This window comes from Phycodurus eques, chromosome 4, assembly GCF_024500275.1.
Source record: "Phycodurus eques isolate BA_2022a chromosome 4, UOR_Pequ_1.1, whole genome shotgun sequence".
In the NCBI taxonomy this organism is placed as follows: Eukaryota; Metazoa; Chordata; class Actinopteri; order Syngnathiformes; family Syngnathidae; genus Phycodurus; species Phycodurus eques.
The window spans coordinates 19,029,860-19,053,853 of record NC_084528.1 but is presented as its reverse complement, the minus strand read 5'-3'; the positions used below and the strand labels follow the sequence as shown (position 1 = coordinate 19,053,853).

General features: G+C 42.4%; 4 protein-coding genes across 5 annotated transcripts in view; 2 read left to right on the top strand and 2 right to left on the bottom strand.

Moving 5' to 3' along the window:
- Nucleotides 1-3,811: 3,811 nt before the first annotated feature.
- On the top strand, nucleotides 3,812-7,528 carry mrpl51 (mitochondrial ribosomal protein L51). Its single transcript, XM_061674426.1, has 4 exons — nucleotides 3,812-3,944; nucleotides 4,157-4,252; nucleotides 5,281-5,388; nucleotides 7,260-7,528. The coding sequence occupies exons 2-4, from the start codon at nucleotides 4,162-4,164 to the stop codon at nucleotides 7,454-7,456; spliced, it is 396 nt and encodes a 131-aa protein (XP_061530410.1). The 5' UTR covers nucleotides 3,812-3,944; nucleotides 4,157-4,161; the 3' UTR covers nucleotides 7,457-7,528.
- Nucleotides 7,529-8,629: 1,101 nt separating this feature from the next.
- vamp1b (vesicle associated membrane protein 1b) lies at nucleotides 8,630-14,133 on the top strand. Of its 2 annotated transcripts, XM_061674424.1 has the most exons (5): nucleotides 8,630-8,848; nucleotides 10,340-10,475; nucleotides 10,569-10,727; nucleotides 10,796-10,847; nucleotides 11,780-14,133. In XM_061674424.1, coding segments are annotated over exons 1-5 (366 nt in total). In that variant the 5' UTR covers nucleotides 8,630-8,846; the 3' UTR covers nucleotides 11,797-14,133. The 2 variants fall into 2 exon arrangements, with proteins under 2 accessions (XP_061530408.1, XP_061530407.1); XM_061674423.1 differs by lacking the exon at nucleotides 11,780-14,133 and having other exon boundaries at nucleotides 10,796-11,070.
- Nucleotides 14,134-14,947: 814 nt separating this feature from the next.
- Nucleotides 14,948-20,152, bottom strand: tapbpl (TAP binding protein like). The gene is made up of 9 exons (XM_061674409.1): nucleotides 20,077-20,152; nucleotides 19,842-19,898; nucleotides 18,409-18,603; nucleotides 18,047-18,316; nucleotides 17,225-17,425; nucleotides 16,974-17,141; nucleotides 15,533-15,636; nucleotides 15,149-15,374; nucleotides 14,948-15,058 (listed from the first exon to the last, which is right to left on the bottom strand). The coding sequence occupies exons 2-9, from the start codon at nucleotides 19,891-19,893 to the stop codon at nucleotides 14,991-14,993; spliced, it is 1,284 nt and encodes a 427-aa protein (XP_061530393.1). The 5' UTR covers nucleotides 19,894-19,898; nucleotides 20,077-20,152; the 3' UTR covers nucleotides 14,948-14,990.
- Nucleotides 20,153-21,471: 1,319 nt separating this feature from the next.
- The window catches only part of c1s.2 (complement component 1, s subcomponent .2), a 9,567-nt gene continuing 7,044 nt past the window's right edge, over nucleotides 21,472-23,994 (bottom strand). Inside the window, exons 10-12 of the mRNA XM_061675464.1 lie at nucleotides 23,946-23,994; nucleotides 23,057-23,271; nucleotides 21,472-21,847 (exon numbers count right to left, since the gene is read on the bottom strand). The exon at nucleotides 23,946-23,994 is cut by the window's right edge and continues 157 nt beyond it. Of these exons, the coding sequence (XP_061531448.1) occupies nucleotides 21,472-21,847; nucleotides 23,057-23,271; nucleotides 23,946-23,994 (640 nt within the window). The remainder of the gene's footprint in view (nucleotides 21,848-23,056; nucleotides 23,272-23,945) is intronic.

Below are 23,994 nucleotides of genomic sequence, written 5' to 3'. Positions count from 1 at the left end.
TTTATCAAAAACATGCTTTTTAACTTTAATAGTTTTTATTATTATATTATAAAAGCATTATAGTTACCTTTGGTACATATATGGCTGTATTTTTGTAAAACGGCCCATCTGCGGCGCTGCGCAAAAGCCGGCAGATTCTGATTTTAGTGTAAGCAAGTTTGCCAATTTGGCAGACCAGTCTGCGCCAAGCTGGGCATTCCGGTGCAGCACGGGAGTGTCCTGGCAGTTTGTCAATTTGGTGGCAGAAAGTTGATCTAAACTTACGCCTCCTCAGACCACGTGTAAGTCCCGGAGCGACATAGACGGCTGCTTTAACGCAATTTTGGTGAATTTCATCGGAGTGCGGGCAGACAGATACTGAGCTCCGCGTACATATTTAAGTCACCAGCGGTTGTCACCAGCTCATTCTGTTTTTAATGAGGGTACCCTTTCACATCGTCAGTTGCCACCCCATGGACAGATCGGTGACAATGCTTCACTCACGCACCGATCGCGGCGATTGTGCATCGTTCTCTTCCACACAGAGAATCCATGTGTCTGTCGAGAATGTCAATTGCGCCACGTAATCATTTTAAAGTTTAAAGCCAAATAGAAAACAAATATTTTAAAAGATTTTTTTTTAAATGGAACTGTGCATGTTGGCTATTCAATATGCTGTCCATCCATCCATTTTCTGAGCCGCTTCTCCTCACTAGGGCCGCGGGCGTGCTGGAGCCTATCCCAGCTGTCATCGGGCAGGAGGCGGGGTACACCCTGAACTGGTTGCCAGCCAATCGCAGGGCACATACAAACAGACAACCATTCGCACTCACAGTCATGCCTACGGGCAATTTAGAGTCTCCAATTAATGCATGTTTTTGGGATGTGGGAGGAAACCGGAGTGCCCGGAGAAAACCCACGCAGGCACGGGGAGAACATGCAAACTCCACACAGGCGGGGCCGGGGATTGAACCCGGGTCCTCAGAACTGTGAGGCTGGCGCTCTAACCAGTCGGCCACCGTGCCGCCTCAATATGCTGTGTTCCTAGAAATTCCAATTAAATTAAATAACTCAATTCAAAATAGTCAAGGCAGTTTGACCTTTTGAACTCAAAAGAGACACCATTGATCTCCACCTGCGTCACTAAACATCACTTGTTGTTCACACCTCAGTGTGACAAAACCATCAGCACACCCACCCTCACGTGTCCTCCGTCACTGTCGGCCCGACGTCTTTCACAACCCTTGACATCATCACCAGTAAAGAAAACGTTGCATGAGGTTCCGAAACAACACATAAGCGTGTTGTGAGGTGCTTACATGCATAAACAAGACTTTGATTTCCCGACTCCATTATCTATTAAATGTCACACAATGTACTGTAAATGTATGTTCATACCAAAATGCAATATTTGTCTAACAGGTCAGATCACTGCAGCCACAACAAACTGCACAATCTGATAATATCAATGTGTGTTGTATGCTGGCAGTGAATTCAACTCACTTCAAAACAGGCAGCAGTTTGGCAAATAGGGAACAGTTCTTCAAAAACGAGGCTTCAAGCTGTTTATTGCTATTCCCACTTGTTTACTCTAAAAACTAAACATAAAACAAAGACAATTACACATTGTGTTTTTAAAACAACCACAAACCTAAATACCTTTAAGTCTGCTAGCTTAATGTTAACCCATGATGGAAAACGCCATAGACAGGCTAACAAATAGCATCTACGTGGTAGTGTTATAACGTTTTAAATAAAAGAAATTTTAACACAAATGGTGCAGCCACACATATAGACACTGTTTGATACGATTTAGAACCCATTCTCAGTGATTTTATATAGAACCATTTTCCAATGGTCTATATAACACCAAATGAGAACCAAATGATTCTTTGGTATTAAACTTTGTTGCGTCACCGACAGGACCTGCTTCTGAGAGTATGTATGTATGTAACCACAGGTGCTAAATAGAACCTCTGAAACACTTATATATATATTTTTTAAAGTTTACCTTTCTGGTGCAGTCAATGAAAAGTGAGCATTAAGATCTTTTGCAAAGTTCTTGACACAGTTCTTCACATTAGCATGTGCAGGTAGCCCTAATGTTGTGGCCACGGTGAGGCGTGTGTCACTTATCCCGACGGGGGTCTTCTTCGAGCAGTGCACGTGGGAGAGGAAAGAGACCCTCATGTGGAAACAGCTGAGCTTTGAACTTGCAGAGATTGCAGATGAGCTATATGCCAGCGAGATGTGTCACACCTCCTGGTATTCAACTTGTTGATGCTAGAAAATGTTCCGCTGACAGTTCCTGGCACAGAAGAGTCGCGAAAGTATGCGGTGGTGTCAGCATTTTAGACTGAAAGCTGTGATACTTTTTTTTTTCTTTTTTCAAAAAGAATGCCTTTCTTGCTGTGTGCATTTGTTTGCTAATTACAATTTCCACACTATCAACACCTTTTCTCCTAAGATCATTTTAATTGAATAGATTTCAGGTTCACTAATCCACTGCGCACTAATAGAACAGGGTCATGGAAACGCATATTGAATAGTTTCAGGTTGTCTAATTTCCGCAGAAACAGTGAAACCCGTCAAAGACTGAGGCGGAGACAAATTCAAATGATGCTGAGTTTGCTACGTTGAGAATGACAAAATATTCCACCCAGTTTTTACCACAATAAAACTGGAGGCTTCTAGCGTGCGTGCGTGCGTGTGCTTGCAATGTCTTCAACTTTCAAGCAACCTTCAAATGGCCAATTCAAATTCATGACAACAGTATTTCAAAGACAAGTCAATAGCAGACAATCCATCAATCTTTTTGAATTCATGTAATTAAAATTATATATACATATTTTTTAAAACAAGCTATAGATCTTTCCAGTGGTCATCCATACATCCATTTACTCTAGCGCTTGTCCTCATGAGGATCACTGACTTTTTTGTTAGGCAGCTCAGAACGTTAACAAACTTATGGGAATGGTGATAGCATAAAAGTCATGCCAGTGCTAGTTAGCCCACAAACAACATGCGCACAACATGGAAGAATGGTGGCAGCAACATTATCTCAGTTGTTTATGTTTATCTATTCTAATCTATTAATCGACAACTAATCGATAATCAAAGTAATCTGTAGTCTTCCATGAAAGCAAACTGATTATCTTGTGTGATTAGTCAAAATAAGACATTTGCAAACATCTGCTTTTAGTTTGGAAAACAATGATCATTATTTTTGCCTATTTTTTGACATGTTGCAGACCAAACCAGTAAGTGAATCTTTATCAATTTGTTTGTGCATTTTCTGCACTGTAAATTTAAAAATGCCCTGTTTTTGAATAAAGATATGGAGTCCCCCCCCCCAATTTATTAATTAAGAAAAATTTCAACAGATTAATCGCCTAGTAAATTAATCGTGAGTTGCATCCCTATTTACAATTAAAGTAATATTTGACTTTCAGTGCATTTCAGAGCCTGTACTTTTACTGTACTTAGGTACAAAAGTTGATACTTGCTTTTACCACTCTTTTTTTACAAGCATCTGAACTATGTGCAAAACACATTATATGCCATTTTTATTAATTTAAGAACATTTACAAAATACAACATCTCATAAAAGCAATTAGTTAACAATTACACTGCTGGTCAGTACAACCTTATTTAACGTATGATTTTCTTCCGCGACCCGAGTGAGGATAAGCCGTACGGAAAACGGACGGATGAATGAATGGATTTTTAAATATTTTTTGTAATACTATTATTCCATAATAATTATTAGAAAAGAAATGGACTTCACTTTGCAAAATGCTTTACGGTAGTCCGTCCGGCGCAATGCATTGTGGGATAGTGTGTAAAGATGGCTGCATCCACGGCCAGTACGCTAAAGTGTCAATAACGTGGCTTTTCCACGCGTCACGCTTGACTTGTGATTGCTGCAGCGACAAAATATCCAACTGAGGTGCGACCGAAAAGAGGTAAATGCCTTATCCGGTGTGACACGCCGGTTCTTATTTACTACAAAGACTAAATGTTTGCGTTGCGTGCTAGCTCAAAGTACATGGACGGTCAACGGAAAGGCTGGCGACAGAAAGCGAAAGAGGACAAGCTAACAAGCGCGAAGCACGGACACAACGTCTTATCCTCAAATATTAAGTCGCTGTTTACTTTCGTAATGTTGTGATCGCAGAGGACATGTTTGCTGCGGGGGGGTTGCTGCGAGCTGGAGCCTCCTTCTGCCGGTCGGCGGCGGCTCTGCTGGACACAGCGAGGATGTTCTCCGCTGGTAAGTACAGGACACCGCCGGATCCCCGGTTTACGACGGTCTCGACATACGACAGGCACGCTCAGTAGCCGCTGGTCTGACTTTTTCCACCACTTGATTGTTTTGATAGCATTAACAATAATATCAATGATAATGAGCGTTATTTGTATTCCACTGTACATTCAGTGATCTCAATGGAAAGAAATTGTTATCAAAGTTCATATTATAAAATTATCAGAAACAATCAGTAGTGGTAGTGGAAGGAGAACGTAAAACAACATTTAGCAGAAAGATTTTGTAAAAAGATTTTAAGTTCTGTTTTAGGGCTGTAACGAAAGATGGATATTTTTTTTCGAGTGACTTGGGTAAAAAAATCTAGACAATTTCAGCCCTTTATTCAAAAGCAAGACAATAGCTCAAATTAACAGTGCAGAAAGCAAAAACACAATGTTTACGATTGAGTTACTGGTTTGGTCTGTAACACAAAATAGGCAAAATTGTTGATCATTGTTTTCCAAAATAAAAGCAGATGTTTGCAATTGTATTAGCATTGATTAAACACAAAGATAATCAAGTCTGCTTTCAAAGAGGACTAGAGCAATCTGAGAATATTCACTGTTGAGATGCTGAAAAAAATGAGTTTGACACCCCTGCTGCAGAAGAAATTTGAAGTACAGCAAATTTGAACATGCAATGTTTCCGTTTGACAGCGATGATATGTAATAGTCTAAGCCACATCTAATAGAAACGTAAAGCTCACATTAACGGGGTATATCCGATCTGTGCATTTACACTGCACTTGAATTGCGACATAACCCATACAAATCAGATTTGTGTCCACATTTGGAAGAGGCCTGAATCCGATCTAAAGAGTTTTTTTTATTTTATTTTATTTATTTATTTTTTCTTCCCCCCTCTTCTCTCTTCCCTCCCCTCTCCTCTCCCCCATTTACACCGCCATTACACATTTCCCAATGGTTCTGAATTGTGTCAATTGAACCATGCAGTGTAAATCTAGCCTTAAAGGCGTTCTCATGTGACACCTGCAGGTACGTGCCGCCACATCAGGATGCATGCCATCCCCAAGCCAAAAGTGGTGGACAGGTGGAATGAGAAAAGGAGCATGTTTGGGGTATACGACAACATCGGAATCTTGGGTAAGTACGTTTGATCAACATGTTTTGATGTGACGTCTACTACATTTTACAGAAGTTTAATGAACGTGTTTGTGTATCACATTCCTTAGTAGATAAATACAGCAAGTCGCCCTCCATCGTGGGGATTACTTTCCACATACCCCCGCGATAAATCAAAATCCACACATTAGAATTACGCTAAGTACACCCTAGGCCCGTTTTTCAGGGGGGATCCCGAGGCGTTCCCAGGCCAGCCGAAGGATGTAGTCTCTCCAGCGGTAGTCCCCGGGGTCTCCTCCCGATGGGACGTGCGCGGAACACCTCACAGAGGAGACGTCCGGGAGGCATCCGAGTCAGATGCCCCAGCCACCTCATATGGCTCCTCTCGATGTGGAGGAGCTGCGGCTCTACTCTGAGATCCTCCCGGATGACCGACCTTCTCGCCCCATCTCTAAGGGAGAGCCCGGACACCCTGCGGAGGAAATTCATTTCGGCCGCTTGAACCCGGGATCTTGTTCTTTCGGTGACGACCCACAGCTCGTGACCATAGGTGAGGGTAGGAACGTAGATCGACCGGTAAATTGAGAGCTTCGCCTTTCGGCTTAGCTCCTTCTTTACCACAATGGACCGATACAAAGTCTGCATCACTGCAGACGCTGCACCGATCCGCCTGTTGATCTCCTGTTCCATTCTTCCCTCACTCATGAACAAGACCCCAAGATACTTGAACTCCTCCACTTGGGGCAGGATCTCATCCACGACCTGGAGAGGGCACACCATCCTTTTCCGACTGAAGACCATGGTCTCAGATTAGGAGGTGCTGATTCTCTACACCAGAGTGTCCAAGACATGCGGCCGCAAGTCCGTTGACACGACCACAAAGTCGATCATCGAACTGCGACCTAGGGTGTCCTGGTGCCAAGTGCACGTGTGGACACCCTTATGCTTGAAGATGGTGTCCGTTATGGACAATCCGTTATGAGCACAGAAGTCGAATAACAGAACACTGCTCGGGTTCTGATCGGGGGGGGGGGGGGCCCGTTCCTTCCTATCATGCCCTTCCAGGTCTCACTGTCATTGCCCAAGTGAGCATTGAAGTCCCCCAGCAGAACGATGGAGTCCCGAGCGAGAGCGCTCTCCAGCACCCCCTCCAAGGGTACTCTGAACTGCTGTTTGGTGCATAGGCACAAACAACAGTCAGGACCCGTCCCCCACCCGAAGGCGGAGGAAGGCTACCCTCTCGTCCACCGGGGTGAACCCCAACGTACAGGCGCCGAGCCGGGGGGCAATAAGTATACCCACACCTGCTCGGCGCCTCTCACCGTGGTCAACTCCAGAGTGGAAGCGGGTCCAACCCCTCTCGAGAGGACTGGTACCAGAGCCCAAGCCGTGTGTGGAGGCGAGTCCGACTATAGCTAGTCGAAACGTCTTGACCTCGCACACCAGCTCGGGCTCCTTCCCTGCCAGAGAGGTGACATTCCACGTCCCTAGAGTCAGCTTCTGTAGCTGGGGATCGGAGCGCCAAGGTCCCTCCCTTCGGCCAGCGACCGGCTCGCACTGCACCCGACCCCTATGGCCCCTCCCACAGGTGGTGAGACCATGTACAGTATATGGCATTGTAAAACAATACTGTAATGTAATGGCGGGTCCTTGAGAGCCAGCCGCGTTGACGACCGTAATGTCAGGCAACAGCAGCTTAACTTTGTGCTTCCTTTAGCATATTGTAACATCTTCCAAACATCATGGCAGACGTTGGTCTGTTTATCTCACGCTTATTGTAAATCAACAAAACACAGCTGTGTTACGAAAGTTACGAAACAACACTCCCCAATAGTTCTAATCATTACAGTTTATCAATGTTTACCCTCAGTGATTTTTGTGTGTGTCTGCAGGAGATTTCAAAGCTCACCCCAAAGACCTGATTTTGGCCCCCTGCTGGCTGAAGGCTTTCAAGGGCAACGAGCTGCAGCGTCTCATCAGGAAGAAGAGGATGGTGGGAGACCGAATGATGACTCTGGAAAAGCACAACTTGGAAAAGAGGATCCGCTTCCTCTACAGACGCTTCAACCGCACGGGCAAACGTCGCTGACACCTCACGAGTTGTGTTGTTAGTTTTCTTTGTAAATCGTATGCATATGAATAAACGGTTGTGTGAAAGTGACGAGTTGCCACTTCTTGTGCGTGTTTTTCTTTTGCTGCCACACAGCAAATGTACACTTTTTCAGGGTTGCAAAATTTCGGGAACTTTCAACGGTAGAAACTTTCCATGGGAGTTTGTAGGAATATTGAAGGAATTTACAGTATTGAAGGTTTGCTTTTAAGAGGGAATTTAAATAATCCTGCGGAAATATATTTCAGATTAATCCTGACTAAAACAACCAGATTTCATGCGAGTAGAGTCGTACCTTGATTTAAGCGTGCCCTATTTTGAGTTTTTCGAGTTAAAGCTGTGGCTTGCTCCAATGTTTTTGCTTTTTGTTGCGAGCCCAAATTTGAGGTACGAGCCATCTTCAGATACTCTGCTCTCAAATGAAGTAAAAATAAAATGTTAAATTCTATACATTCTAATTAATTATGTTATTACGATATGTTTTTTTTATAGAGTACAATATTATAGAGTGCTAGTTTCCTTATTAAAAACACATTCCATAAAAACGTTTGTTGTTTTTGTTGGAGGCTGCAACGGATTAATGGCACTTCAATTCATTTCAATGGGGGATGATGATTTGAGATCGAGCTTGGTCACGGAACGAGTTCAACTCGTATCTCAAGGCACCACTGGACTTTAGAGCGCGTCGTTCCTAACCTCCAAATGTCGCAAAACGAGCACCGCCCCTGTACCGTGATGCGAACGAATGAAAAGAGTTGAGTCAACGCTCAGTGGGCATCCACGCACTGCGGGGACGTCCTCCCCCCAACCCCCAACCCCTACCCGAGCCAAAGCTGCAGTACTGCAAAGTGTGCAGGTGGGGGAGGGGAGTGGGTGAGTGGCGCTAGTACCGCACTGTAGCTCCGAGTCCAAGTGGGGAAAGGTGGGAGAGGACCAACTAGACGCATTACTGCAGCAGCAGCAGCAGCAGCAGCAGCAGCAGTACGCGCATCATCGCACTTGTTCTTCCACGGAAGGAAACGGAACAAATCATCTTCAGGAGATTGTGGAGTGGAAATTCAGTCAGTCAGGCGATTGACTTTTTGCTTCTTTTTCTTCTTATTCTTCTTTTTTTTTTTTTTTTTAAGGAGCTGGATGCTGACGAGAACTACTCAGCATCACATCAGCTCACTTCTTCTATTTGCTGACTCGACTGATTTTGGGGGGTTGCTGCACTGCGGCACTTTGATGCTTTTTTGAAAAACTACGTTCCGATTCCTCTGTTTCTGTTTCCCCCCGTGTGATTCTTGTGTGGTTTCGTTGCTGTTTCGCTGCATCGTTGGACTTCAGAGCCTCCTCTGCTGAGTCAGCACAAACAGCTGCATCGAACATGTGAGTGTTCATGCGGAATTTGATCGATTTATTAGTATGTTTGATTTTGGAAGAGTTTGTGTTTTTTTTTTTTTATTGAAAGCTCAACTCATTTGTATCATCTTGATTTTTTAAAAATTGTTTTATTATTATTTTGCTAACGACGCTATACCCCCAAAAAATATTGGCCGGTGATGTTGCTGGAGTCACTTTGAGCATCCTTGTACCATTAAATGTGCAGTTTAGTTGAGTTAAATAATTCATAATTATGAAGGTGGATTCTAAAATGAAGACATCGGTCACAACGTTAGGTGCACCTGCACAATCTAACACACCTTCAACTTTTTTTTCTTCTTCTTGTTTAGATTAGATTTAAATGTATTTTTATTCCTCCTCTGTGCTGCTCTTTGTATTTGTTCGTACTTAGTTGGTCTTCCCTGTTGGTCTATAGAACATGCATGTTAGGTTTATTGAAGACGCTAAATCACCGGTGTCAAACTCAAGGCCCGTGGGCCAGATCTGGCCTGTCACATCATTTTATGTGGCCCTCTAAAGCCGAAGTCGTGTGCGTGTACTTCATGTTTCTTGCTGAATTCTGTACCACAATTGCAAATTGTCTTTGCTTTTACTAACGTTGAGCTACAGCAAAAACATTTTTTCTTTTTTTTGCCAAAGTCCTTCTTGAAATAAGATGTTGGACAAACTATTTTCCTTCACTTGGGATTTCAAAACAAGTTATCCATCAATTTTTCATGTATGGGGGAACACTATACAATAATGCACATTTTGTACAGTGTGAGAAAAATATGTTTATTATTGCGTTTGTATTTTAACGCAGTGTAGAACTGCACTGGATCACGCACAGTGTTGTTTCTAATATTAAAGAAATATTTTGACAAAGACAACTAAATTATTAGAAGGTTCGTAGTGAGAGCCGGGTGCATCTTGTTGACAAAGAACGATGTTGACGTGAGGTAAGGTGTTTGATGTAATGTTTTGCTGCCACCTTGTGGCATCTATAGGCAATTGTCAACCTGTTTGTGGTGCGTCAATTGTTCCTTGCGGGGGGAACACTGTATATGAATGAATGAATGAATCAATTTCTTGTTTTGGATGGCCTTGGATGAGCAAGTGTGCCTAATGAAGCAAACAGTTTTCATTCATCCTAATACCATTTGACAGATTTAGGGGGTGCATCATCATATTATTACATATAAAAAACAAATTGATGGATAACGCCTTTTTCAATCAGAAGCCAAGGAAAATACAGTAGTTTGTCCAAGTAAAAAAATACAATATTTCAACATTACTAAAAGTGAAAACAATTTGCACTTTTGGTACAGATTTTCGCAAGAACCATGAAGTAGACACACAGGATGTGCTTTACAGTAGACGGCCTCATAAAAAGTGACCTCCAGACCTTGAGTTCTACACCTGAGGTATTAGATCCGCTTATGTCAATTATTGCATCTTCTCTCCCTCATCTTCATTTGTGCATCCGGTTCTTTTCAGGTCCGCCCCAGATGCCGCAGCCCCCGGCGCTCCAGGAGCCCCCGGTGCAGACGGAGCCCCGGCAGGTGCGCCACCCGCACCCCCCAACACCTCCAGCAACCGCAGGCTACAGCAGACGCAGGCCCAAGTCGAGGAGGTAAACACGCAAACAAAACATCTGATCTAGCAAACTACTGACTTTTTGTGTTTCCAAAATTTTCACGAAATTCATGTTGCCCTGGACCGACAGGTGGTGGACATCATGAGAGTGAACGTGGACAAAGTTCTGGAAAGGGACCAGAAGCTCTCGGAGCTGGATGACAGAGCGGACGCTCTCCAAGCCGGGGCGTCGCAGTTCGAAAGCTGCGCGGCCAAGCTCAAAAACAAGTACTGGTGGAAGAACTGCAAGGTGGGCACATTAGCGCGGGTCCATTGTGCAGTTCAGCTGTTACTGGTGGTGTCTGCTTCTCCTTTCAGATGATGATCATGATGGGCATCATTGGAGTCATCGTGGTGGGAATAATATTCTGTGAGTACACGAGAGTCTCCTCCATGCTTTATACCGTGGGCAGAAAATGTGGCCTGATATTCCAACTCCAAAACGCAGAACTTGGGAATGTGGGAACTATTACAAATCGGAAACTTCTCTTGGAAATTAATTAATGGACAAGAGGAAAAGCACTTTGACAATAATGAGGGATACAACTGGAAAAAAACGTACATGAAAGGAGACAGTCCAAATACAACCTGATGGCTGCTCGATTTCTCCTTTAGCGAGGTCATTTAGACACACATGAACAGGCAGTTATCATCTGTTTTATACAACTGCCCCCCCCCCCCCCAGCCCCCAAACCACAGACATCTTGTTTTGTCTCACTGTAAAGTGATCATACAATACCAGAGAGAGAGAGCGAGGGGCTCAAGAGCTACGTTTCTTAACCTCGCAATAAAGCAAAATAGTTAGCTTGATGTTATAATTAACATACTGTATAAAACATTATTTCGATTTAGTGTTACAATAACACTAAATCGGCTTGAAGTTTTATTTTTTTGGAATGTACAACATAGCAGCCGTGGCTATCGTTGGGGGCGCGGGGGTGTAGCCCGCTATTTTTTTTTTAATTGCAAACTCCCACGAAATCAGGTCGTTTTACTCAGGATTATGCCAGAATATATTTTGCTCAACTACATTTAAGACAACCTTGAATTTGGGAAAGTTTCCAATTAAGAAAGTCTTTTTTTTTTTTTTTTTTAACCTTAGTATTAGGTAACTAAAGGTGTACTTAAAAGGCTGCAGCTGACAAGCTTATTAAAAGAATTGGCTTTTTGGTTGCATTCATGGCTTGTTTATTGTATGAGGGTATGTGATGTATTGCTGGGGGACCATTACACTGATGACTTCCCCAATTTCTCTCTCTCTCTCTCTCTCTCATTCTCTCTCTCTCGCTGCGTCATTGGCAGTGTATTTCTTCTACTGAGCTTCGCCCATCAGGAAGAATGAATATGGACTTGAGAATGTTGATGAGATGGATGACAGACAAGAGAGTACAACAAAAAACAATCCTCCCCTTTTAACTGTCCTCTCCTCACACATCACGGCAGCTTAGACTTGTCTCTGCTGTTTTTTTTTTGTTTTTTTTTTTTTTTTTACCCTCTTCTTGCCTTGCTTGTCCTCGTCCTTCCTGCCTGTGTTTTCGACCGAAGCTCCGCATGGTACATCGTCGCTCATGTATTATTGAGGGAAGCACAGCGGTTAGAAGAAGAAAAGGCAAAGGAGGGAGAAGACCATTTTCTTGGAAGACACTAGTAGAACTACTGTGTCTTACTCGTAATGTTTTTTTCCCACTACCGTGGGACATTTCTGCACACTAGCGGGACAACTTCTCCATATAGCGGTCTTGCTGGTGAGGCAAACCTGTGTACTAGTTGACAACTGCGTGCTTTTAGTACTACCAGTGACATAAGATTCTGCCAGTTAACATCTAGTGCATCACTAGTAGTACTAGTAGCACCCAGATGTCAACTAGTGCTGTTTTGCCTCACCAGTAACGTACTTATCCTACTAGTGTGCCATAGTCATTGTACTAATGTGCTGAATTGTCTTACTATAGAGGACAAAGAGCGTACTAGTAGTTGGACCTCAAAGATTTGAGCATTTGCTCGATACCCTTGATATCCAGTACGAGTAAATGAACCTCACATGTCTAATTGGGCCTACTAGTGTTACTAGTGCGCCACTGTAGTTTACTAGTAAGGTTTAATTGCATACCAGTAGGCCAAAAGAGGCATATGTTATGAAAAAAATGGTTTACTAGTGAGACAAGTCGTTCAACTAGTGTGCCTCAATCATTCTATTGCTGTGTGCTGAATTGTCATACTAGTGAGGACAAAAAGCATACTAGGACATGGACCTTAAGACAGATGTCAAGGATAGTGAATGAATGCTCAAACGGCTTTCCAAACGTGTGTTCCTTTTGGGTCCACGAATTTCAAGACTAACTCGGCTCCATTGGGAAAACGATGAGACTAACAAACACAGCAGCACAGTTAAGCTTGGTCATTTTTGCTCTTTGCGGCTATATCAGTGATTCAAAGGACTGCAATGCTTTAGTGACTTTTAATTTGGGCCTGATTTGCATTAATGGAGGTGATAGTTGGAAATAGTATTCCGCGGCCACTAACAGACAATCTACACGATTGCAATGCAAAGTACAATGAGAGCCATAGATGTGATCATTTTTGTATCGAAGAAGAGTGAGGATTCCAATGGCCGAGGTCAAAGTTGAAGTTTAATCACATTTCTACGTTTACACCAATCATCAGCATGTTCTCTCAATTGTTTAGCTCTGGGGTGGGCAAAGTATTCTTTAATTCCATAATCTTGTTTTTCCCTCAAATAAATTAATTAAAATGTAGTGATTTATTTATTTGTATTCATTCATCTCATTCAATAATGTTAATTGATTTATTGTAAATACATTTTAAAAAATGGTAAAATGAAAAAAATACATGTACTGTACACAACTGTTCAAAAGTTTGGTGTGACTTAAAAATTAAGAAATGTCCTTATTTTTGAAAGATAAGCACTAAGCGACCCCAAACTTTCAAACGGTAATGCACATTTAACTTTTTCTTGTATTAAGTCATCGGTAAATTAACTATTTCATTATTAAAATGATTTGAAATGAAATGATTATTCAAATTTGATTTTGTTCCAAATCAAATGTGGTCACAAGAGTGGCCCAATCTGGCTTTAGCTGCTGCCCAGTCACTTCCACACTAACACAAAGTCAGCCAAGATGGGGTTTGTTTCCGATTTGCATGGCAAATGTGTTTTTTGTCCTAAGAGCGCCATTCCTGCATCCGTTGCTTTTTTTCCTCTAACTGTACACCAGCCGCTCTCGTCGGTGGGTTCAAGGACCCCCGTGCGTCTAACGTCCTCCCGATCCGGTAACTACTCACGAGTGCCAAACGACGACCACTTTGATCCGTTAACATCATGTGGCATAAGCCATTCTGACAGGCATCTGTCATGTTTGGATCTACAGTATCTTTCGGGGTATTTTCGTTTCGATATTCGTAGTTAAGAGGCTCATTTTTTCTTCTAAGACTAATTGCGAATGGATCACGTTAAAAACAATGACGACATGCATTTCCTTATAGCTGTAGCTAACAAACAATCCAAATTATATCGCGAAACGGTATAATTTGGCACTAAACGTGTTTTGTGATTTACATAAACAATGCAGCGAGAGGTGAAAATGTTTGCAAGAATAAATGCATGTTTGTCAATTTTGCTGTCGCCAATAAAAGAAATGAACAAAACCTCCCTTGGAAATGTTGGACATTTTCTATGTTTTTAAGCTTTTTATTTGAATGTAATATTAATATCATCCATCCATTTTCTACAGTGGGGTACACCCTGGACTGGTCGCCAGCCAGGGCACAAATAGAAAGACGATATTCACACCGAAAAAAAGTTGTACCCCTTTACAGAACAGTCCGCTGCAACGAAATAGGAGAAGTAAAAACGACTGACAAATTTTCCTCATTTAAAACCAATTTGGCAGTGCTTAAAAAAAATAAAATAAAACTGCATCTATTTTGGGTACAAAAAAAATCTACAATTTATTTTGTAACATTCCCCACTCATCACTACTGGTGTTCCAGGTTGGAGCTATAGCATTGAGTTACTCTCAATGTGACATAGCTAGTAAGAAATTTGATTATTGTAGATAGAATGACTTACAAACCATATACAGTGGTGCCTCGGGATACGAGCTTGATTCCTTCCTTGACCGTGCTCGTAACTCAAACACTCACATCTCAAGAGCTTTCCCTACTGAAATGTATGGAAATGTCATTAATGACTTTTCAGGCCCCTACTGGGCGGCGTGGCGCAGAGAGTAAGTGTCCAGCCTGCAACCCGAGGGTCGCTGATTTGTATCTGAAGAATTTTTTACTGTCTGCTAAGCTGCTGCTTGTTGTGAAGTGAGTTGAGTTGACTACCACTATACAGCGCTCATTGGCTCGTATCCCTAAACACCCGTAAATCAGGTCACTCATATCTTAAGGCGCCACTGTACAGTAAATAATTTCTTACTTTTATACCAAAAAAAAAAAAGCAGCAAAGAATCCCCTTTTATTCAAAGCAGAAATAAATAAATAGTTTCTATCTGATGAGCTGGTAGAAGAACACCACAGTGATGCCCAGGATTGACAACACCCACCAGTAGTCATCTGAAAAATGACAAATAGTGTTTGTTCATGTGTCCAATAAGAGTTATCGTAGCAATGTTCAGGGTGTTCATTTAATGATCAAGTCAGTACCTGGTTCCAGGTGTTCTACCAGCACACTGACAGAGACAGGAGTGTCTAGAGCTGGGTGGGACACCCTGCAGGTGATTCGGGTTCCCGGAGCGACACTGGGGGGCACGACGAGGTGGGACGAGAGCGAGTACGTGCCGTCGCCTTGCTTGCGGTGGCTGGACAGTGAGCCCTGATCGGGGAAGACGGCTGGCTCCTCGTCCGTCGGCGCTTGTGACAGCCACTCCACCTGAAGGAGAATGTAGCATGTAAGACACTGATGCGGCTGTTGTACTGTGGTACCTTAACTTAACGAGCGCCCCGATTTAAGCGTTCACGGAACTAATTCAACTCGTTAGTCAAGGTATGACTGTATTTTCAAAAGGTAGCCCCCCTGCAGTGACCCACCTGAGCCTCCAGAGGGTAGTATTTATTACAATGGCAGCTCAGAGTCTGCGCTGCATTTCCCTTCAAAACTAGCTTCTTCTCCGAGAGTGAAACACTTGGTGGTTCTGCAAAGAACAGCAAAAGAGAGGAATGTAGTATTTCCATGTACTGTACGCAGACACACAAAATATCAACTTCTGTCTGTCTATTCATATATGGGTCATTTTCATATAACTTGATCAATAACGATGAAGACATACGGCACTGAATTTCATTCTGAAAATCAATTAATTTTACTCATATGAATATTGGAATTATTGGCAGTTCAGGTAAAAAAAAAAAAATGAAGTGATGTTTTTGACACTTTTCATGCCAAAATGTGTTTACAGTTATGTGATTTGAAACTTTTTTGAAGATGCTAATTAAATTTTTTGATATACATAATAGCATTTTCGCCTAATGCTTAAAATGCCTTTTCCATGAAAACTAACAAATGCCTCTTCGTGTCTTAAGAGCTCCTTTTTTTGGATGTTTTACAAACATCTGTTTGTTCTTTCACAAACATGTTTGCCCGCCCCCAACACACACACCATGTAATCATCTGTCTGTACATCTACATACACACAAAGGGCTCCATTTTCGTGACTAGCGCAAAACCGGCGCAGTGCGTGGCACAACTCTGCGAGGAGGCGGGTTAGACCGGGTGTTTGTAATTTCATGGACGTTTTTAAAAGTGCCTTGTGGGAGTAAATAAGCCGACTTTATTCGCCACCAACAAAGCAGCTTCTTTTCATTGAGTTAAGCGCAATGACGATCCGTGCGTGACTGAAGCTTGGTCACTTGGCCGGTGTGGTAAAAGACAACGTGATGCAAGCAAAAATTAAGACGTATGGTGACGTCACCATGATAATAATAATAATAATAATGCATTCAATGAATTTATTTCTACAATGATTAAGAGCTTTAGACGCCCACTGTTGAAATCTGTCATCCACCACACACAAGGAGCTCGCATGTCTGTCGGCTTGCACGTACACCGATCAGATTCACCAATATCGTATTAGATTCCACGCGTGACAACTTAGACGTGGTATGAGCAGGCCTAAGTTTACGCAGACTTTCTGTCACCAAGATCTCACTCAGCCAAGTGCATCTCCAAGGGCACACCCTCACTGCGCCGACACACCCAGCTTGACGCAGACGGGGTCTGCCAACTCGTAGCGAGTAATGCTCTTGCATGAAAATCAAGATGCGCCACCATTTGCGCTGTGGCGCACATTTCGCACTCTACGAAAATAGAGCCCACAATGTAAACATCTGTATGTCAACTCGCATATGTGCATAATGTGAACACCTGTTTTCGAATTCACATGCACAACATCTGTCTGTCCATTCACATAACATGCACATCTGCCAGTGACTTCACAGCTTGTGAGCGAAGTGATATTTGGGTGAAACTTACGAATCACATGGAGATTAACCACCTGCTGACCCTGGAAAGGCCCGACAATGACGGAGCAGATGTAGGCGCCCTCATCCGTAACCTTCAAGTTGTTCAGGGTCACAGAGGCGTTCCCCTCGCTCACAACTTGGGTGGCATTCATGCTCAACTCCCCGCTCCCGTGATGGACTGCCGAACATGAATTATCGCCATCCTCAACACGGCATCTTCGCGTCTTATCAAACAGTCGACGGTGTTGACGCCGCACTTACACACCGCGCTCCCTTCCGGATTGTTCAGCCTCGTCACCATCTTGACGACTTTCTTTCCTCGTCCCCGATTCTGCTGGTGCCACTCGATGTGCACTTCCTCATCGGGCGACACGTCCTGATGCTTGAAGCCGCAATTGAGGAAGCAGACGCCTCTCAGTGGTGCAGTTACAGCCGTGAAAGTGGAAAACACCAGAAAGGACACTGAGGAGACAGAAAGCAACAAATGCCTTTTGGTCAGCTTGAAGTGGGTTTCTATTGTATAAAGTTCTGCTTTCTGGGAGGTCATTGGGCTCTATTCTCATGACATTTTTAGAACAGTATTGCCTTCAAATGGTTTTTGCATGGCAGTTGAAATGTTGGATCACACGTCGGAGGGTTGTGTTGCTTCAGCGGTAACTCCTTTTTGCACAAATTGTACAAAACCACACTTATGAAGGATTGCATGTGTTTTTAAAAAAAAATGAAATTTCCTTCCATCAGTCCGAGCAACGCTTTTACATCCAATTCCTCCATTTTGTTAGCCGAGCTCTGATATGTGCGTCTGTAATCGGTGTACCAGGAAATCGTGCGCCAACAATGGTGCCGCATTGTTGAGAACACAAACATTTTGTTGGGACTAATTCATTTGTTTGTAATTAATTATTTACAACTAATGTGTTAAAGTCCCACCCGCAGTAAACAGGTCTGTTCAATGAATTGAATTGTGTTAACATCTTTCTGTCCCAGCAAATGCGGACAAACTTTTAATTTCTCTTAGTCCACCAACACACACACACACACACATATATACACAACAACAAACACACGAAGACTGTGTTTTACCCTCAGTCAGTAGCGTTCCATCACGGGTCAGAGGCAGTCCCAGCACATCATGCATCAGGCCCGAATGGTCGTTCACCGGTTGCACGGCACGCATGATCAACAAAGTGCCGAAAGCATCACCCTCCACATTGATGGACACCAGGAAATGGTCTGATCCCAACCTTTCCTTCAAGCCGTGGGGAGCGTAGCTGCTTATTTCGCACATCACCGCCTGCTCGTTGCAGTGCGCATGTAGCAGAACATCTGCATTGGGAATCTCGAAGGATAACGCTGCAACAGACCGACAAGGGACAGTCAAAGTAGGGGTTCCATGTTTGGGGTTGGAAAAGGCTAAAAGGGGACGAGGGGATTGCGAGAAGAACCTTTGGACTCGAACATGATGGCACGTGGATCCAGGTTGGGCGGCGGGACGAATGGAGTCAGCGCTTCAAGGCTTTCATCGGAAACAATGCTGACTTCTCTCAAGATGAAAGTGGCCGGAGTTCTGGTGAAGGTGTGCAGTCCGAAAGAGTCCGCCACGAACTCGCAGGACAGAACCACGTCTGTCGCCCCAGACGCTGCACAACACCGTTAGAAACGGATAACATCAAAGAAGAATTAAAGGAGACATCCATCCATCCATCCATTTTGTACAGCACTTGTAAGTAATTTTGTACCTGCTTTTCAAAAATATCTACTAAGGCGGCAGCTCTTAGTGCAAGCATTCCACAATTTGGATTGCAAGGCTCTACCACCGAGTGAGCTTTTAATCTACAGGGGCAAGAGGATTCAACATTTAAAAGGTAAGTTTAACTATCTGCAATTAACATTGTACATATCAACAACGTCTTTCTTCTTAGTCGTAATTTTGAATGGTTTGAATTTTCATTCAAGGTATCTGTAACGTAATTGTGACTACTCAAAACGACAGACAGACAGACAGACAGACATGCAATAGCTATAGTCAAAACTGAATTATAGAAATCTGTAACAACATTTTGCCTGGGACAAATGACGTCACTTTTGCCATTCGTGTGTATGGGGTTGCTCATTGCAGATATCTACCATTCAGGCGCAGAGAGCTGCAAGTAAATTACAAATATCTGCTACTGAATTGTGGGTAGACTGTACGGAACTCCAGTTTGAAATATCTATACCGCCATTTTGTATAGTCATAATTCGACTTACAGATACATCCAACTTAAGTTTCTCTTCTTAAAACTTAGTTTAAGATATCTGAAGAGGCACCTGTAGATATCTTGAATTGAGCTGAGTTAAAGATATCTTCAACTGGAATTACAAATACTTCCTATTCACGGAGGGAAGGGACCAGGATGGACCGTGAACAGCGAAATTCCACAGATAATTGACGGTCATTATAATTGCGTTGCAAAAAAAATTATTCAACCCAAATAGTTCTTGAACAAGCGGGGATAACTCGCAAATATGGTTGGTACCCGCCAAAAAAGAATAAACAAAAAGAAAAAAGATTTTTTTTAAATATATATATACAATATATATATATATATATATATATATATATATATAGGTGAATCTGCGGTTGCTGAACCGAGTATGCAGTATCTCAACCCTCGAGATCAGCTGTCCACAATTCTTTTGCAGATATCCTAATTGACAAAAGCAGACACCAAACCCCATACACATGAATGGCAAAAGTGACGTCATTTGTCCTTTTTAACTCTGAGCACCTGCCCCTCCAAATGTCTCTGCACGCCCCGCCCCCTGGTGGCCTGTACAAGTCGTTCCCATTCATTCAGTAGTTTAACGTGAGCTCGTAGTTATAAAAAGATCTTACCACACACGCAGGTTGTGAAGAAGCCACACAAAATGATTCCCGTCACCTTCATGGCGTCTATTCGTGGTAAAGAAGAGCACAACGAGATGTGTGTTCATTCAAAAAAATAAAAAAAATAAAAATAAAAATCTTACTTTCACTTTTGATTTGACCAAAATACACGGTGTTCGGGCGGACGCAGTAAGTCGCTATTTTAAGTCACATAACACATTATTGTACACTAATAATTGCAAACCTGGAACAGGAGAAGGATCACTCCGGCACTTTTGACAGTTCCGCTCTCGCTTGTGTTGGCGTGAAAATAATGAAAGTGGAAGTGGAGAGGTTACTATGGAGACGAGCGCCCCCCACTGTTAGATCTTTATACTGGAGTGCTTGATTTTTTTTTTTTTCATGAAACATAATGAGCAACAGAGCAATATATATATTATTTCAAATCTATATTTTTATATATTTGCATTTGCATGCAACTTCCTGAAAACTGCAATAATATTATACTTACTACGTACTGTATGTACAATCAACATCATGCAAATGAACATAATGTCCTATGTACTGTTATATTATCCATATTTGCACCTCTTAATTTGTATTCAGGGCGGAACGGTGGACAACTGGTCAGGAAATCCGCCTTAAAGTTCAGAGGTCGTGGGTTTGAATCCGGGCTCTGGCCTTCCTGTGCAGGCTTTGCATGTTCTCCCCGTGCCTGTACTCCGCTTTCCTCCCACAGTCCAAAAACATGCATAGGAGGTTAATCCAAGACTCTAAATTGTCTGTAGGTGTGAATGTGAGTGCGAGGGGTTGTTTGTCTACAGTATACAGTATATGTGCCCTGCGATCGGCTGGCGACCAGTTCAGGGTGCCCAAAGTCCGCTGGGATGGGCTCCAGCACACTCGTGTCCCTAAACTGTGAGGATAAGCGGTACAGAGAATGGATGCATGGAATTTGCATTCATTTAACAATTACAAATCATTATTTTATCTACTGTATCAATGCAGCTGTCTATCTGTCTGTCGATCTTTCAATCCATCTACAGAACAAGCATACATTTGAGTACAACCATATATTTATTCTGTGTCGTGGCCTTTTTTTTTTTTTTTTTTTTACTGCAAATTTACTCTGGCCAGTGTAGAAATTTTTTTTTTCAAGACTCCTTTTTGTTTCTTTTGTTATTATTTTGTATTTGTTGTTGCTTGATTTCATTTATATTATATATTTGTATCATTTAATATTGTGTTTTGTTGATTTTAAATAAAGTTTTCATTTATCTTTTGTTTTATTCATTTTATGGTTTGATTTAGTTTATTTTGTTTTGTTATTTTGATAGTTTTCTATTTCAGTTTGAGATGGATGGATGAATGGATGGATGGATAGATGGAGGAACATTTAAGCAATATTTGAGTGTTTTTATTGCGCCGTTCTCCAAGTCTTGGCTAATGTGAGCTCACAGTTGGAGAGCTGTAGCGCCACCTCTTGCTTTGATATGAGCTGTGCAGCTTTAGTTGTGTGCAGTGAGTGAGGGGAAAAATGCGCTTTAACAAATGATGACAGAGCTCGGTCACATCATTTGCTTTTATATTGTCTATCATTGGTGTCTATTGCCACCGCATCAACATTTGTGAAGTCGGATCAATTCAGTTGTCCTGCCATTGTTTTTCTGATCCAGTCCATGTAGTTGATAATTGTGGTAAAGGTATCATAAATCCCTGGCTCACCGCAGCCTATGCCCCAGCTGACAATGCCTGCAGCCCAGTAGGATGCCTTGTAATAGACAGCGAAGGCCCCTCCGCAGAAGCCGCTGCAAAAGGCATCCCCAACTTCTTGAGGTCCGGCACAGAACATGTTGTCTGTCAATGTTGGGACGGGGACCCTCCTCAATGTCAACCACACGTCGATTGAATTCTGGCACGTGTCCTGGCCGACCACGGGCAAGTGCATGTACACCTGCTTATTTGACATTACAAGTCTGTTTCTTCGTTTTGTCATTCCAAAGCCTGAAACCACTCTGAAAAAATGAAGGGGAAAAAAACACAAATCCCCAAATTGTTGCAGATCTGCTGAAAATGGGTAGAGCCCTGAAAATGGGCATGTTTAACCTCAAATACCACAGCCATGTTGTGCTAGAGTAATCATTCAAAATCGATAACATTCTTGTTTTGACCTACCACCTGAAAATACGACCAGTATACATTTTTCAACACAAATCAGAATCAGAACACAAAAGGCACCACTGTACTCATACAGTATACAGGGCTTTGGCCTGAGCACAAACACAAGGAGCTGCAAATCACAATTACGCAGGGGCACAGTGTACAGTGAAACCCCACCGATTGGTGAATCACTACTTGAGAATTTTCTGTAGAACCTAACTAATAATTATTCACTGAAAAAGTCACCAATTCACACTTTCTGCAATGCTCTAAGATGCCGCCCCGTTCCTTCTAATGTGCCATGTTAGCGGACAAGTAGCTTGTGTTAGCACCAGCTAACAGCTAACGGCTTGGTGGCGCACAGCAGCATGAGTGAAGATTCCAGATTTTCAAAAAGTTGACTTGAACAGCTGAAATTTATTTGAGGTTAAGCAGAAGTAAACACAGCCCCAAGCCAGTTAGAATAGGGTGCACACACATGTGCAACCTCAATATTTCAATTATTTTAATTTCCCCTCTTGAGAAGATTTTTTTTTTTTTTTTTTAAATTCAACTGAGTTCTACATATATAAGGCACATTAATGGTAGAAAAAGGTTTGAAAGGATTTATCTTGGTTTCATTTTTTTATATCACAAAAACCTGCCATTTGAAAAGGGGTGTGTAGACCTTTTATATCCACTGTCTGTATCATTGAGTCAAGAACGTAATAAATAGGACATGGCTAATAGGATAGGAGTAATTGTTATTTTTTTACGGGTTGCGAAGCGGCAACATACGCACCGGCGTCCTCGCACATCCAGTGCGTTTTCAAAAATAGAATCATCTGTAAGCCATTTATTTTTTAAGGGTACCGTATGAAGATCATATTTGAAATTATATTAAAGTGCTTTGGCATTGTAGTTTGGGGTTTATTTAATGAGAGCAATTTTTGAGAGAGGCGCCCAATTTTCGCTATTCGCGTCATGGCTTGCGCTCTAATCCCCTCGAATAGCGAGGGTTCACTGTCATCCACTGAAGTTTGAACACGACCGGTAAAGGTTGAAAAGAAGAAAATAATCTTTACCCCACGTTGCCGCTGTCGTACAGGGAGTCATCTGTGGGCAAGCATATTGGCATGACAGATGCTTCGAAGATGAGCGCTTCCTTGAGTCTGATCAAGGCGATGTCGTTGTTGAAGTCCAGGCCGTTGCTGTTGTTGTAACCAGGATGGATGTGCAATGAAGCAGGGGACACAGCGGAGTTCAGCATGGAGGCTATGTCCGTGTGTCCCATATATATCTGCAGATTGCCAACATGGAAAGCAAAACATCAGCTCAACATTCAAATACTCCACCTGTCTCACACATACGATAATTGGGATCAATTTGTGCATTTTCACCCATTTTCGATCAAAGTCACCAAAGGCCCAATTGTCAGACGTCCCGAAAAGATTATCCTGAGCGAATATGTGTGCGGTGTTTGGTGTGTCCTTTTTTTCCTCCCTGATGTGCTCAGAAAATGGTCAGAGCCGAAGTCCCTTTCGGGCAAAAGTAAATACAGTATGCCCTCTAAATTTGACAGACCACAGAGAAGAGTGTTGTCAACAACCATGACAAATAAAAAAAAAATCACCAAGTATCTCAAATGAAGCTTGCCTCTGCTCTCCCTGTTTCTCCCACTTTATAAGATCCCAAAATGTCAGTCAATCATGATTCCAACCGCGGCTGCGTTAACCTCTTTATTTACACTTTTCATGACGTAATGTTGTCATCTGGAGAGTTAAACAAATATAATGAGGCTACGTTAACAAAGTAAAGAGTAGAAAGAACAGATAAATGTTTTCGAATCTGAAGCCTAAAAGAACAAAGTTGTTAGAAAAAGAAATATTCAAGTAAAGTACAGATACCTGAAAATATATGTAAGTGCAGTAAAGAAGTATTTCTTCTTTGTTACTTCCTACCACTCCACTTTACCATCACATTTTCCGGTTCCTCCAGGCGTCCACTGTGAACAAGGCAGTGC